The 14,060-nt window shown below is 43.0% G+C and overlaps 2 protein-coding genes across 2 annotated transcripts; both read left to right on the forward strand.

Moving 5' to 3' along the window:
* Positions 1-5,613: 5,613 nt before the first annotated feature.
* On the forward strand, positions 5,614-10,573 carry LOC120691558 (chlorophyll(ide) b reductase NOL, chloroplastic-like). The gene is made up of 13 exons (XM_039974651.1): positions 5,614-5,942; positions 6,354-6,422; positions 6,835-6,896; positions 7,036-7,122; positions 7,555-7,622; positions 7,719-7,767; positions 7,857-7,942; positions 8,357-8,414; positions 8,930-8,980; positions 9,188-9,238; positions 9,325-9,366; positions 10,108-10,218; positions 10,323-10,573. The coding sequence occupies exons 1-13, from the start codon at positions 5,675-5,677 to the stop codon at positions 10,368-10,370; spliced, it is 1,050 nt and encodes a 349-aa protein (XP_039830585.1). The 5' UTR covers positions 5,614-5,674; the 3' UTR covers positions 10,371-10,573.
* A 580-nt stretch (positions 10,574-11,153) lies between these two features.
* LOC120691559 (myb family transcription factor PHL12-like) lies at positions 11,154-13,249 on the forward strand. The gene is made up of 8 exons (XM_039974652.1): positions 11,154-11,408; positions 11,622-11,791; positions 11,908-11,993; positions 12,105-12,193; positions 12,285-12,333; positions 12,447-12,479; positions 12,561-12,596; positions 12,758-13,249. Exons 2-8 carry the CDS (start codon positions 11,626-11,628, stop codon positions 12,923-12,925), a joined length of 627 nt encoding a protein of 208 aa, XP_039830586.1. The 5' UTR covers positions 11,154-11,408; positions 11,622-11,625; the 3' UTR covers positions 12,926-13,249.
* Positions 13,250-14,060: the final 811 nt, after the last annotated feature.

The raw sequence follows: 14,060 nt of genomic DNA on the forward strand, positions 1-14,060 counted from the left end.
ACAAGTGCAATCAAAACCATCTATCAAAAGTGATGAAACTACCCATTTCATGGTTCTATCAAATAGAGCATGAAATTACGAAGCTAAAGCAACTAGTTTTGCCTTTAAAGCATTTTTCTACGAATTTCTACAAATATTGGAAGATTTCAGCCAAAAACAACAAAAGAAAAAATCTACCCTAAAATCCTGACTCGCGGGCCCCACTCGCCATAGAAACAGAGAGAGAGAGGGGAGGGGACGCTCTCCCCTGCTCTGCTCTGCCGCTTGCCCGGCCGGCGGCGGTGCGCCGAGCGCGCGCGGCGGCGGCTTGGGCCGGCCGGCCAGCGGGGCGGCGCAGAGGCTGGGGGCGCGCGCGGCGCTGCGCGAGCTACGTCAGGGCGGTCCTCAGCGGCGGAGCGGCGGCGCGCAAGCGGCGGAGCGGCAGTCCGGTCCGGCCGCGGCCAGCCGGCGGCGGGGTAGGGCGCGCCCGCGGCCAGGGGCCCAGGTGACCCCGGGGCGCGCGGCTGCACCGCGCGAGACCGCGCAGAGGCGGCCCGCGGCAGGCGCAGCGGCGCCATGGCGGAGGCGTGGCGGCGCATGGCGTTCCCCGCCGGCGGGGGCTAGCCGACGGCGCTGTGGCGCTGGCTCGCGGCCAGGACGGCCTACCGGCCCTGGGGCGCGCGGCTACGGCCCGCGGTGCCGTGCAGGGCGGCCCCGCAGCGGCGCGCACGGCGGCGCAGAGCGCGCGCGGCGGCGCGATGGTGAGCCGGCGGCGGTTTCCGCGCGGGGAAGGAACGGGGAGGAGGATTAGGGCGTGGTGGAGCTCACTGGGCACCCAAATCGGGCGGAGGTGGTCCGGAGGACGAAGATCGACGGCGAGGCGGAGCTCCGGGCGGAGTGGCAATGGCGGACGGCGGCGGGGACGCCTGATTCGGCCGGGGAACGACGAAATCGGACTCGTGGATGGATGGAGAAGGTGGAGGGCGAGGTTACTCGGCTTGGAGTGCGAGGAAATCGAGCGGAGCGACGAGAAATGGCCGGGGCGGTCGCCGGCGATGGCTCTGCTCGAGCTCGGCTCGACCCGCACGCGTGAGGAAGGAGAAAGGGATGACGATGAGAAGCCTCCAGCACCCGCGAACAGATAAGGCACTCACGGAGTGCGAGGTTCGCCGGCGATCGCGACGCGTGGATGTCGCCGGCGCTGTGACGGTCACGGCAAGCACAGTGAAGGTACAGGGGAAAAACAGCGGAGCTCATTTGACTGAATTTGATTCAAGATTGACGATCCAAAACTCAAATTTTCATATAAGAACTTGAAATTTGGCCAAAATAAAAGTTGTAGAGGACAAAAAGGTCTACAACTTTGCTTTTGGGCGAAAGTTGATTTGAAGCTCGGATCAAGGACAAAAACGAGATCGAACACGGCTAACTCGAAAGTTACTCTGGAAACTTGATTAGCGCTAATGACGGCGATTAACCCTGATTAGCGACTAACCACACGATTAGTACCAAAAATTAACACCGGGTGTTACAATGTAGATCTCTGTAGATTAACGTATATGTATCCGATACTTATACTAACTTTATCCGTAGCACGCACACATATTTGTCTATCTATATCTAGACTTATTTCTAAAGAGAGCAAGATTTCCACCTAAATTTTTGGTTTGGTCCATTTGGTTTGGTCCGTCTCGTATTATTGATAGGTAGAACTTAGTCCATCCCGTACGCGAGTCAGACTAACCCGCTCCATCTACGACTCGACCACGTAGATCCCTACAAATTAATGCATAGGCACCAATATATATTTGATCATTATACTATTTTTGTCTATAGCAATGCATGAGCACAAATACCTATTTCTAAAATGAATAAGGTTTCTACCTAAATTTTTGGTTTGATCCGTCTTGTGTCATTAACATTGACATATGGGTCGTCCATCCCACATGCGAGTCGGATAAGCCCTCCATCCATGACTCAATCACGTAGATCCCTATAGAAATTAACTATTTCCTCCGTCTCACAAAACAAGTCAGTCTAGGATTCAAAATTTGTCCCAAAAAATAAATCATCTTACCCTATTTAGAAACTGCATGTACATACAAGAATCAATTAGTGCCAAATATAGATAATAAATAAAGGCAAACATGATCATTTTACCCTTTTTCTTAATTTGTACTAAAATTTCTAGGATGACTTGTTTTTTTGGGACGGAGAGAGTAGGCAATTATACCCGTACGTTGCTACAAACAAAATTAGTATAGGTATCAGATACGTATTAGTGCACATACATTGCTATGGACAAAGTTAGTATAAGTATTGGATACGTATTAGTGCCCATGCGTTAATTTTTAGAGATATATGTGATCGAGTCGTGGACGGAGGACTAATCCAACTCGTCTACGGGGATGGATCCACCTGTCAATGACATGCAACAGACCAAACTAAAAATTTAGACGGAAATCTTACTCATATTATAATAAATATAGATACAAATAAAATGGAGCACACACGATCACACCAAGGTAATACACCCTGACGGGCCGCCAACTATATGTTGAACAAACATTATGCTCACTAGCTATCACACTCACACCAGCATATAGGAATCTAGCTAATGGTCTTGGATGAAGACTGCAGAGCAGAGCCAGCATGCTCTTCTTCACACCGTTGTACTCGGCCTGCATCCTTCCTCCTTCCCTTGGGCGAAACAGCCGAACAACACACGATGGAAGGCGAAACCTGAAAGTATAGAGCACTTCTGCTTCAACTGAGCAAGACAAAGCTGGGCGCTTAAACGCTGCCGATTTAGCTCTGCTATTTCTTCCTCCCCTTCTTTTCATCCCAAAACATGCGAACTGACAGAAGTATAAATTATTTGTACGGGTGAACATTTGAAAAGGTCCGGGATCGCTGAGTCCCAGACACTGGAGGGCACCGACGGAGCCGAGTTGCCGTCAGAATGGCGCCCCGTAGAACACCGCCCATGCCGCACTTAGGGTGTGTTTAGCTGGTGAAAAAGTTTAGATTTTGGTACTGTAGTATATTTTGTTGTTATTTAACAAATAATGTTTAATTATAAACTAATTAGGTTTAAAGATTCAGCTCATACTAATCAATTAGACTGTGTAATTAGTTATTTTTTCAACTGCATTTAATACTCCATGCATATGTCCGAAGATTCAATTTGATAGGTATTGTGCAAAATTTTTTAGGAACTAAACAGAGCTCAGGGCATAAGGCATGTACAACAATGCAGACAGTTGTTGTCTGTTTGTTACAAACAGACAGTTTGTACAATGAGCTGTCTATTTAGCTGTCTGCAGGATAATTAATTCATCATTTGACACACAAACTCATGGTGATCTAGTGCATAATTGATTTTTATTGCCATTTTATTGCATACATGAGAGAATGCACAATACATACAAATAATTCATACACACTTAGAAAAAGCATGTGTGTGTATATATGTTGACCGAATGAGATTCGTAAAATTGGCTACCTCTACTGTATATAAAAAGCGATGGAGGGTTTAATTTTGGGTGCACGGTTCGAAGCCGATTCAGAAAGCTGTAGACCTACATTTCATCTTCCTCGTGCTATTCATCCCCTTTTGCCTGGGCTCCGCCCCTCATTGAAATCCATCGTCCTCAAGCCGAGTCCCATCGATTCCTTAAAGCCACACCCCCACTAGCGACCCACAAGTCCATTCTAACCACTTCGAGCTCTCTTCCACCATAGCTGCCTACCATCGTCGCCCTTTTTCGTTCTGTGCATCGCCGTCCCAGGGCCTCCGGTGAGATCGATGTCCGGGACGTTTCCTTTGCGTCTGCTGTCATGTTGAGGGCAGTGGAGGTGCGTGTGGTGCTTGCGATTCCGTTGGCTCGCCGGGAGCGGTTCTGGCCGAGCTAGAACGCGGCTCTGGCCGCCGCCCGCCGCCGCGCCATGGGCACCATCGCGGGGAGCCCCCGCTCCGTTGAGGCGTGGTTGCGCATGAGGGTCGGGAGAGTTCCTGGAGGCGTGGGGGAACTAGCCGTGCAGTTGTCGGGGCAATCCTCGCCGTAGTTCGGGAGATGCAGAGGGAGTATTTCACAGGAGCGCGAAAGAGATTTTCACGGAGACGGCGCAAACCATGCGCGCAAAAGGAATCTCCACCATGTGCAGCAAATTTTTTGGCGCTGCCGTCTCCATGCATTGGGCCGTACAACGGGCGGTGGCCTCATCGAAATGCCTCGGAGCACGAGAACAGGTCGCAGATGAATGAGTCGACGAGGCCGCTCTAGGGATTTTGCGGTCGCTGCCCCTTTCTTTGCCGCCCCGTCTCTGGGAACTTTTCATCCATTTTTTTCCCGTCTTCCCTTTCTTCGCCGCCTTGATATAACGCTGAAAATGTAAGGAGATCGTCGAGCCCAGCGGTTGAGTGAAATGTAGCAGTGTGCACGTACTGACTACTGAAGATCTTGATGCAGTTGGCCTCGTATTCGTTGAACTCGGGTATGGAGGAGGATTGAGGGAGCGTGCGTCACGTCGGTGCACAACTGTGCTAGCAGACTGTCTGAACTTCAGACTTTGAGGTGAACATGTCGGACAAGGAAAACCCTGTAGCCTGTGGTCCGTAGCTATCGGCCGGCACATGCAATGCAATTGCAAACGACGAAACTGTTGGCTTGAGCCATCACGCAACACTTAGGCCCTGTTTAAAACAGTTCCCACCCCGTAAACGCAAAAAAACCGTAAACACATTAAAATGAAAATGAATCTTGCTAATTTGAAGTACTAAATGAAGTCTATTTACAAAACTTTTTGCATGGTTGGACTGTAAATCGCGAGACGAATCTAATGAGCCTACTTAATCCATGATTTGCAACATTGATGCTATAGTAACCATCCGCTAATTATTGCTTAATTATGGATTAATTAGCATTATTAGATTCGTCTTGCGATTTACAACCCATCTGTGTAAAAAGTTTTATAAATAGATTTTATTTAGTACTTCAAATTGGTAAGATTCCCACGCAAAATTTTTTTGCGTTTACAGGTAAAACGAACTGCAGGGCCTTAACCGAGACAGGGATCACGAATCGAGGTGGATTTGTGCCGCTACTGCACGCAGAAGATGTTCAAGTCCCTCCTCCGCTCGAACACGCGATCTGACCCGTGACGGCAGGCAAAACTACGGTCCATTTGCTCGTGCCCAAGTGTTCCTTGCCTGCAAAACTGGTAAACCTCTGTTTTCTTGGGTCCGTCTCCGTCCAGCCAAACAAGAAACAACAAGTGATTGATTCTTCTTAGTCATTTTGGATCTGCTTGGTTGTATGCTAAAATATAGATATACTAACTTTTCTTTTACCAAAATCTTAATAAATTTTAAATAAGTTTAGAATTGTATTTAGCTAGGTAGACTGTTTTTAGCCTTCAATCAAATAATAATAAGTGCCAAAATTTATAGTCTTACCTATATTTAATATGCTAACATTTTAGAAGCGAACAATTTTTTTTTCAGGTAACAGTGGTGGTGCTTCAGATAGAAGCTTGAACCCGGAACGCTGTCAATGACAGATGGGCCCCTTGTTCGTTATCTGTACGAGCCTCCACGCCTCCAAAACCTCACCTGCGACTCTGCGAGCACCCTATTGCAGAATCCTCGGCTCCACCACGTGTGCGCGCTCGCTCGCACGGGCGCCGCACCTCAATGGCCGCAAGCGCCGCCGCCCACCTCCCGCTCCGGGCCCCCATGCGCGTGGGCGCCGCGCCGTCCCGGCCATCCGCCGCCGCTGTGGCGGGGCTCCGCGGCCGGCCGGAGCGGTGCGGGCTAGCGGCCGCGCCGAGAGGCGGGCGGGGACTTGGCGGGGTGCGGGCGGATGCTGTGTCAGGCGGCGGCGGCGGCGGCGGCGGCGGAGGGGGGCCGAGGGAGACCATGCTGCCGCCTTACAATGTCCTCATCACGGGCTCAACGAAAGGTTGGCAGCTCGGTTATTGCGAATTTTCCTTTGGCCGGGGAGGTTCTGCATTTCTGAATTCATGCTTATATTCAGCGACAATGCGTGCAATCTGAATACCAACCGGTGACTACTGAGGTGTCTAAATGAATGTTTGCAGTCTGGCCCTTTCACCCAATCAATGGTCAATGGAAGCTTGACCTTGAAATTTCATAACAATTGATTGCAGGCTCTGTTTGCAGGAACATAAACTTTGGATACACATACAGCTAGTAAAAGAAAAAAGAAAAAAAATGAAAAAACGACGAAGTTCAGGCATATCGTAATTACTTCACCTTGTACAATTTATTTCGTAACGATAAAAAGTAGTGGATAAGAGTGGAAAGCTCGTTTCTTTGATCTTACCCAGTGGTTTTCTATATTCTTACGCAGGTATAGGATACGCGTTGGCAAGGAAGTTTCTGGAGGCTGGTGATAATGTTGTAATCTGCTCAAGATCAGGTATATGAGGAAGTATCATTGATATTATGCGACGTGTACTTTTAACTTGGTATACCTCTAGCCTGCATTTGCAAATTAATCTGCATAGTCGCCCGCCTCTTTTTTATTTTTCCTTTTTACTCTTTTTCCAGTTTGGTGATATAATGATCTATCATTACTATATGTGCCATCCATCTCTTGCCATCTGATCTGACATCTCCTGCACTTCCGGTTATGTCTCACAAAAGGTTCTCAGTGTGCCAGATCTTTTGGGTCAATGATCTGTCAAAGAAGTCATTACTGAATTCTTTTTACTAAATAGCCAAATGTTATTAAGCTACTTCTGAAAATATAGGATGAAAAAGCGAGCAAGCAATAAATTACAATTGATACCAGTTCAGTCGTTCCTTGACATGCAGTCTCTCTTCTACAGCTGAAAAGGTTGAATCTGTGGTCAGTGACTTGAAAAGGGTATACGGAGAGCAACATGTGTGGGTACCTACTGCTGAGCTACTCAGATCTTATTTCTTTCATCAAAAACTCTATTCATGTATTGTGTTTGCTGCTTGGATGTATCATGGAGTTGCACATTTTGCTTCTTAATGCTGAACTGTTGCCATATTTATTGTGACAGGGAACTGTCTGTGATGTTAGAGATGGAAAGGATGTAAAGGCACTTGTGGAGTTTGCACGTGACAAGCTTAAGCATATTGATATATGGGTATATATCCATCCAACCAACATCAACCCACCCACAAACTAGCTGCAGCCGCTTTCATATTCATCGTCGTTGATCTAAAAACGTGACAACCACATGCAATGAAATGATGCTGAGGCTTACTTCATAATTTCCACTGTGTCAGAAATGTTTCGTAGTCAGCTGCTCGGGGTATGAATTATTGGTGTGGTTTGTTCATGTCATAGCTCTGTCCTGTGCACATCTTTCAGCTTTCCTCCTTGATTGTTCTAACTTCATTTTTTTAATTAAAAATAACTTGGTTCTGTCATACTGAATCTATTTCTTCTTATTTACAAATGCAACCTAGTTCCTCCTAGGTTGATTGAGGTTTTTGTTTTTTGAATTAGTTTGGGTTAGATCTGAATGTAAAGTAAAAATCTGGTCTTTCTCTTGATATTTTTATTCTGGTTGCAGATCAACAATGCTGGATCAAATGCATATACATACAAACCACTGGTGGAAACCTCTGATGAGGCTCTCATGTAAATTTCGTTCTTGAGCAAGCAGGCGAGTACATCTGTAGTTGTTAGTGCCATTTAGTACCAATCATTAATTGGCTCCTTTCTCTGATTTACTAGGGAAATTATCACCACCAACACCCTTGGATTGATGATATGTTGTCGTGAGGTATTAATCATACTCAATATTATCTTCCTACGTCCAGTATGATGGCTATGAATAATTATTTAACAAGCATCATATTCTTGCCATTTTAGGCAATAAACATGATGCGGAACCAACCTCGAGGTGGTCACATATTTAACCTTGATGGTGCTGGTTCTGATGGAAGGCCGACTCCAAGGTATGCGTTTCCATTTATCTCGTGCGTAACGTAATATGGACACAGGACTGAGGATCATGCTGCTGTATGATTTTATCTTCCTTTGAATTCTCCAATAGTATGATGATGTGAACTGTGAAGCTCAATATATTGCATGCCATCCTCCTGATTTTAAATGCTGGTAGGACGAAACCCATTTCCTCCCTGTCCACATTAGTGTGTGATGTAATTGACTATATTGGACTTGACAGATGTATGAGGGATCAGTAGTTTTGATAAGTGAATTAGTTGTGAACAAAGACAAATATCAAACAAGTATAGTAGTATACACTAATTTGAATTTTGATGCCTAATACCCTGCGAAATACTAGCATATAACTCTAGGTTTTTGTCTCGCATATATATGACCTGAATTTTGACTGATAATCTTACCAGGTTTGCTGCATATGGTGCAACAAAGCGAAGTGTTGTGCATCTTACAAAGTCATTACAGGTAAAGACAGACCTTTATGAGGGTAACAACCTCGGATGCTTGGTTTCAGTTTGAAATTCCCAGTAAAGTATTTGATTGTGATGAACCATTTGATTTATTGCCTCCTAGAATTATTAATTGCCTTGAGACATGAAGACCATACACTACACTGCCATAACAACTATTTCTCAATGTTCAGAATCATCCGAAATCAAACGAAATAATCAGTCAGTACAAACTAGTACCTGAATTTCATAGGTGTTTGTTTCTTATAACTTAAATGGTTAATGTTTTCCTGAGCATTCAAACCCTCCCCACCCCCGCCACAACACATACGCGCATACACATATACGCGTAAATGTAGGTAATACAAACAATCACCTTCCTGTTTTATCACAAAAAACCCTCAACCATGGGTTGCACGGGTATTTCTGTGAACCCCAGAGTTCAATGCTCTAACCGGCCCACCACAAGAAGCTTGCCATGTTGCAGTTTCAGAAATTTCAGGCAGAAAAATAATTTGATTTTGATTGCAGGCTGAGTTGCAGATGAATGAAGTGAATAATGTGATGGTGCACAACTTATCAGTACGTAACCCCCAGCATTTCTTATGTTGACATAAATATTCTGGACTTTAAAATAAACAACATTAAATCATTGAAGTAGGTTGATTAGCTACTTTCTATAGCCTTTGGGCCATGTGTAAATGCATAGCTTATGGAATGTGTTCTGCCTCTATGATCTATGAAACGCTGAAGGTGCAATTATGTGAATTATGTGTACATTCTGTGCAGCCTGGCATGGTCACAACAGATCTTCTTATGTCTGGCGCTACTACAAAACAAGTAAGGGATCAGCCTCGTCTCATTTTCTTTCACCATAGCTAATAAGAGAATTCCTGGCTTCTAAATTATGAACTTTGCTGATGCAGGCCAAATTTTTCATCAATATATTAGCTGAACCTCCTGATGTGGTAAGAGATTTATCATTATCTTGTATTTCCCTATGTATCGTTGATTTCTTATCTACAGCTTCCATGTTTCCAAACATGCAGTCACTCATTAATTGATTTATCCCTGCATCTTTTTTGTTGTGCTGGATATCCAACCATCTTGCTTTAAAATGGTTTCCTGGAAACTGAGACAATTCATTGTTGATTTGGTATATTATCTTTTTGCTTGCTTGCATTATGAGTGTTTCAAATGTTCTAGCGATAAAGATTGTATCATTCATACTTTTATATCTGGTGAACGCTTAATATTATGCCATAGGGTGGACAGGTGTACTTTATTCATCCAGTAGTTTCAATGTGAGGATGCAGAACTTTGACCATTATCATACACAAAAGTACTTATCTTTATAGCATGAAAATGATTTTAATTGCTCCCTTGTGAAAATATTCCTAGGTTATTGTAGTTATTGTTTTTTATAACATATACTTAGGGAAAAAATAATTGTAAAAAGTGAATTGGAGACTGTATTGATGGTCTAACAATTAAATCAAACCAGATGGAGGTACCTATCAATTTTTTTTCATAATTAGTTTAGTTGAAGTAACTGACTAGGTATTCATGGGCCATAACATGCCTTGCTTCGCTTTATTTCTTTAATTATTCAAATTATATAAGCCTTCTTAGCAGATCCTTTTTTAAGCATCTGATTGGTAGGAGACTATATGATACATAAATAGTTACTCTTGTCTCATATGCCACAGGTTGCAGACTACCTTGTTCCAAACATCAGAGAAATCCCTAGCAACCAATCCATGAAGCCAACCTACATTCGGTTTCTCACAGGCTTGAAAGCCTACTCAAGAATTTTCTCAGTAAGAAGTCTGGATCACGGGTGCTGTCTTCAATTATTTTTTGGCATCCTTGACGTACCGATTTTTCTGCATTTGTAATACACTCTCTCTGATTTTACCTGCAGAGACTTGCTTTTGGTGCTCGAAGAAACAAGTATGTTACTGAGGATTAGTTGCCCCTGATGCCACCTTCCAAAATGGAAGAGACTAGGAACAATTTTTCATTGTCTATGTTGAGCCACTTATTTTTCTCAAATGATAGAATGTATTACTGATGTCATTTCGTGAGAACACAGTAATGTGCTCCTCTGTACAGTGATAGCAATTTGATTACCTTATTAAAGTTACTGTCCTATGGTAAATCATTTGCAGTTCATGCGATAATTTTTTCGCCCTTGTGATCTCTATGGCTGCACAGATTTCCAACCTTACTTGGACCACAGAATTGGCCAAAGTTGCATTATGCATGTTCTAGAGCAGATCGTTATACATCTATTAACCATTGCACCTATATGCAAAATTGAGCATACTTGACCTGGTAAATTACTAGGATCTCTGTAGTCCTTTGCCTACCTGTTCTCCTTGCAAGTGGAGGCAATGTCAAAATCCTGCACCTAACTGATTTATTGGTGTATCAATAATTTGGAAGCATGCCGATGGCAGTACAACCACAAGATAAGATGCTACTACCTTGCTGCAAGGTGTTGGCAGGATATGACTTAGCTCCCATATCAAGCATACAGCTTGCTCTGATAAGTTGACCTCAGCATTAATTACTGTACCTAAGTTATCATCTGCAATCATATGTTTCTTCATTGCCACATCCGTTCATGGTTACCATAAATATGATGCTCATCTATACTAATTAATTTGGTAAAGGCTGCATGTGCTATACAAAGAGAACCCCATGACAGATCTGTTATTAACATTACATTTTGAGAAGAAATCATGTACTTCCCTACCTACCTTTTCTATGGACGTGCTGTGGAGAAGACACTATGTAATCTTGTGAAGGCAGTGAGTGTAGTATCTCTAGTGTCTTACAGGAAGATGTATATATAGGGGGCGATATGCTTTCTTGGTCAGAAGACCATTCCCTTCTCGTCTAAATACTCCCTGAAAGAAAGGATACACACTCAATTCCTTTTGTTCCTGAGTTCTCCCTGAAGAACACATACAGAGTCGACTCTTTTGCTTCCGCACATATATAGGTACTGATTACTAACGAGTTGTTCTCTTTCACAGAAACTGGCTTATTTTTTATCTCCTATTTTTCGTTTTGGAAATCTCTGTGTTCATCTGGGCAGAAGCCCACACTTAAAAAAAAATATACCCAGATTGATGGGTTCTGTCTTTTCCAATTAGACAAGGCAAACTGTTTGGTTTCCTTGATCTTTATTGAAGTCTGTGACATTGATTCGCAGAATAATGTCCACGAACAAACCAACACAGAAGAATGATGTTACTATCATGTCAAGCATGCTGGCTTCTCGCATTATCTGCGCAATGCAGCCGACAAAGAGTTACTTGCAGTGGTCTGATGATCTCCATATGATCTTTGTGAAAGCTGTGGCGTATCAAGGAGGTCCCCATGGTTTGTTTTCTCAACCTTTGAGCATAACTTGATGGGGAATATATTTTTTATTTCCTTTCAATCTTTAATTGCTCCATGAATCTGATACTGTATCATATAATTGTTGCAACTTGTAGAAGCTAAACCAACTGCACTGAAGGAGACGATGGAAGCTATGGGAGTCAGGGGCCTTACAATCCAAAACATCAAGAGTCACCTCCAGGTACCTCTCCCTGTTTCAGACCATTATTAGATTCCTCAATCATTTTCATTCAACCATTCACGATCTCAATACATTTTTTTTCTTTTTTATGCTATTTTTCTAATTTGCCAGAGGTACAGGGAGAAGTGTGAATTAGGTGCTGAAGCTCCTGCTGTTAAAGTGCCAGGCACCACATCACTTTGCAAGGAAGCACTTAATCAGTATGATTTTTTATCTAATAAGATTTTAGTATTTCCTCATGCCATGTCAGGTTGTTTTACTGTATGTTCTAAAACATGTTCTGATGTTCAGGGCGTCTAAGATACTGATGGACACTGATGCAGTTATGTTGGAAATGGAGGTAAAACTTCTTGGTATTCCAACTGAAATACTGATTGCCGTTAGACTTCAGTTCCATATCTGAAATATATTGTTAATTTGTCGTATGAATTCAACGTCTGATTGGTGACGCAGATAGTGAACAATTTCCTTATGGATGACATAGAGGTATGTATGGTTTCTTTGCATTCTTGTTAATGCTCTTCATCTGTGTGGTCATAACTCGTGGTAGGTGCTGGAATCTTTCAGATGGTTGATAACAACTTTTCTGTGGACCGGGTGCAGGTAAAGTCATCGTTTCCTTTGACAAGAGCCAATTTTGCATCTTCTCTTAAGATTTTCTATTTCTTTTGCAGGAGTTGTGCCATAAACAAACCTATATTTAATATGTATTCTTGCTAACGAACTTTGCGTTCGCTGTTGCCTTAAAATGTGTGTTGAAATAGATGATGGAGAAGGAGCTGATGGATGCAATCCAGGTTGTGTACAGTCACAATGACAATGAAGCTAATTTTTCGTGTCCGCAGTTGATCGAGCACAACTCGCAGCATCCGCAGACTGTGATTGATGAGTACACAGCTGACTTGGCCAATTATGCATTTGGCCATCTGTGATTCCACTCTCAAGACCGATGCCAAGACTGTTTCTGGAACAAAGCAAAATGTCCATGATGATGCAAGAAGTTCCCCATGTAAACTTGGCGAAGCGTATGTTGTTTGGTACGGCAGGAATACTGATGAAATAGGACCGGCTAAAATTGGAAAAGGTATATTCGTGCCATGCACTCTAGACTGCTCCGGGATAAGTGCTTCAGTGATTGAAATTTGCCCCTTATTTAGATGCAAAATTCAAAATTCCAAAACTATCACATTGAATGAACATGGAGTAGTAAATTTAGACGAAATAAAAAACTAATGGCATAATTTGCTGATAAATTACGAGACGAATCTAATGAGCTTAATTAGATCATGATTAAATATTAAATTGCTACAATAAATATATGATAATGACAGATTAATTAGTCTTATTAGATTCGTCTTGCGATTTACTGACGAAATCTGCAATTAATTTTATAATTAGTTTATATTCAATACTTCAAATGTGAAAAGATTTTTTAAAAAAAAATTTACGAGTGCGGGCTTATCTAAACAAGGGCTCGAATGCAAGCCGACGAGTATGACGTGGCACGCAACCCAGGGGACTCTCGATTGTCTGAACGTTGGCTGCAAATTTCAAAAAATGAAAAAGGAGTACTATCTCAAATTTGAATACAAGCATGAGATCGTGCATATTTTTATCCTTTTGATGTTTTGCTCGTTCTCAAAGTACTACTACTTGCGTACAAGATACTACTAGTCCTAGCGAAACGTCATTTGGGAATTTCCACGCAAAGTCTCACGCTGTCAGCAACTCCTGGACCCACTCGTCAGCCACCGTGTCAAGCTTACTCATTAAGACTCCGCCGCATGTTAAGCTGGCTCGTCTTTTAGGTCCTATTTAGTTATTTACATGTAAACACAAAAAAGCCGTAAACGCATTAAAGTGAAAAGAAATCTTGCTAATTTGAAATACTAAATAAAATCTATTTATAAAACTTTTTGCATGGATGTGCTGTAAATCGCGAGACGAATCTAATGAGCCTACTTAATCCATGATTTGCAACAGTGATGCTATAGTAACCATCCGCTAATTATTTATTAAATATGGATTAATTAGCATCATTAGATTCGTCTCGCGATTTACAACCCA

This window comes from Panicum virgatum, chromosome 9N (genome assembly GCF_016808335.1).
Source record: "Panicum virgatum strain AP13 chromosome 9N, P.virgatum_v5, whole genome shotgun sequence".
Taxonomy (NCBI): domain Eukaryota; kingdom Viridiplantae; phylum Streptophyta; class Magnoliopsida; order Poales; family Poaceae; genus Panicum; species Panicum virgatum.

What these genes read in the sequence shown, in the direction of transcription:
- LOC120691559 (XM_039974652.1), top strand. Translation starts at nt 11,626, where the DNA reads ATGTCCACGAACAAACCAACACAGAAGAATGATGTTACTATCATGTCA. An exon ending in CAGTTATGTTGGAAATGGAG is followed by an intron (nt 12,334 to 12,446) that starts GTAAAACTTCTT and finishes TTGGTGACGCAG; the next exon opens with ATAGTGAACAATTTCCTTAT. An exon ending in TTTCTGTGGACCGGGTGCAG is followed by an intron (nt 12,597 to 12,757) that starts GTAAAGTCATCG and finishes GTGTTGAAATAG; the next exon opens with ATGATGGAGAAGGAGCTGAT.
- LOC120691558 (XM_039974651.1), top strand. Translation starts at nt 5,675, where the DNA reads ATGGCCGCAAGCGCCGCCGCCCACCTCCCGCTCCGGGCCCCCATGCGC. An exon ending in GATGGAAGGCCGACTCCAAG is followed by an intron (nt 7,943 to 8,356) that starts GTATGCGTTTCC and finishes TAATCTTACCAG; the next exon opens with GTTTGCTGCATATGGTGCAA. An exon ending in TGATGGTGCACAACTTATCA is followed by an intron (nt 8,981 to 9,187) that starts GTACGTAACCCC and finishes CATTCTGTGCAG; the next exon opens with CCTGGCATGGTCACAACAGA.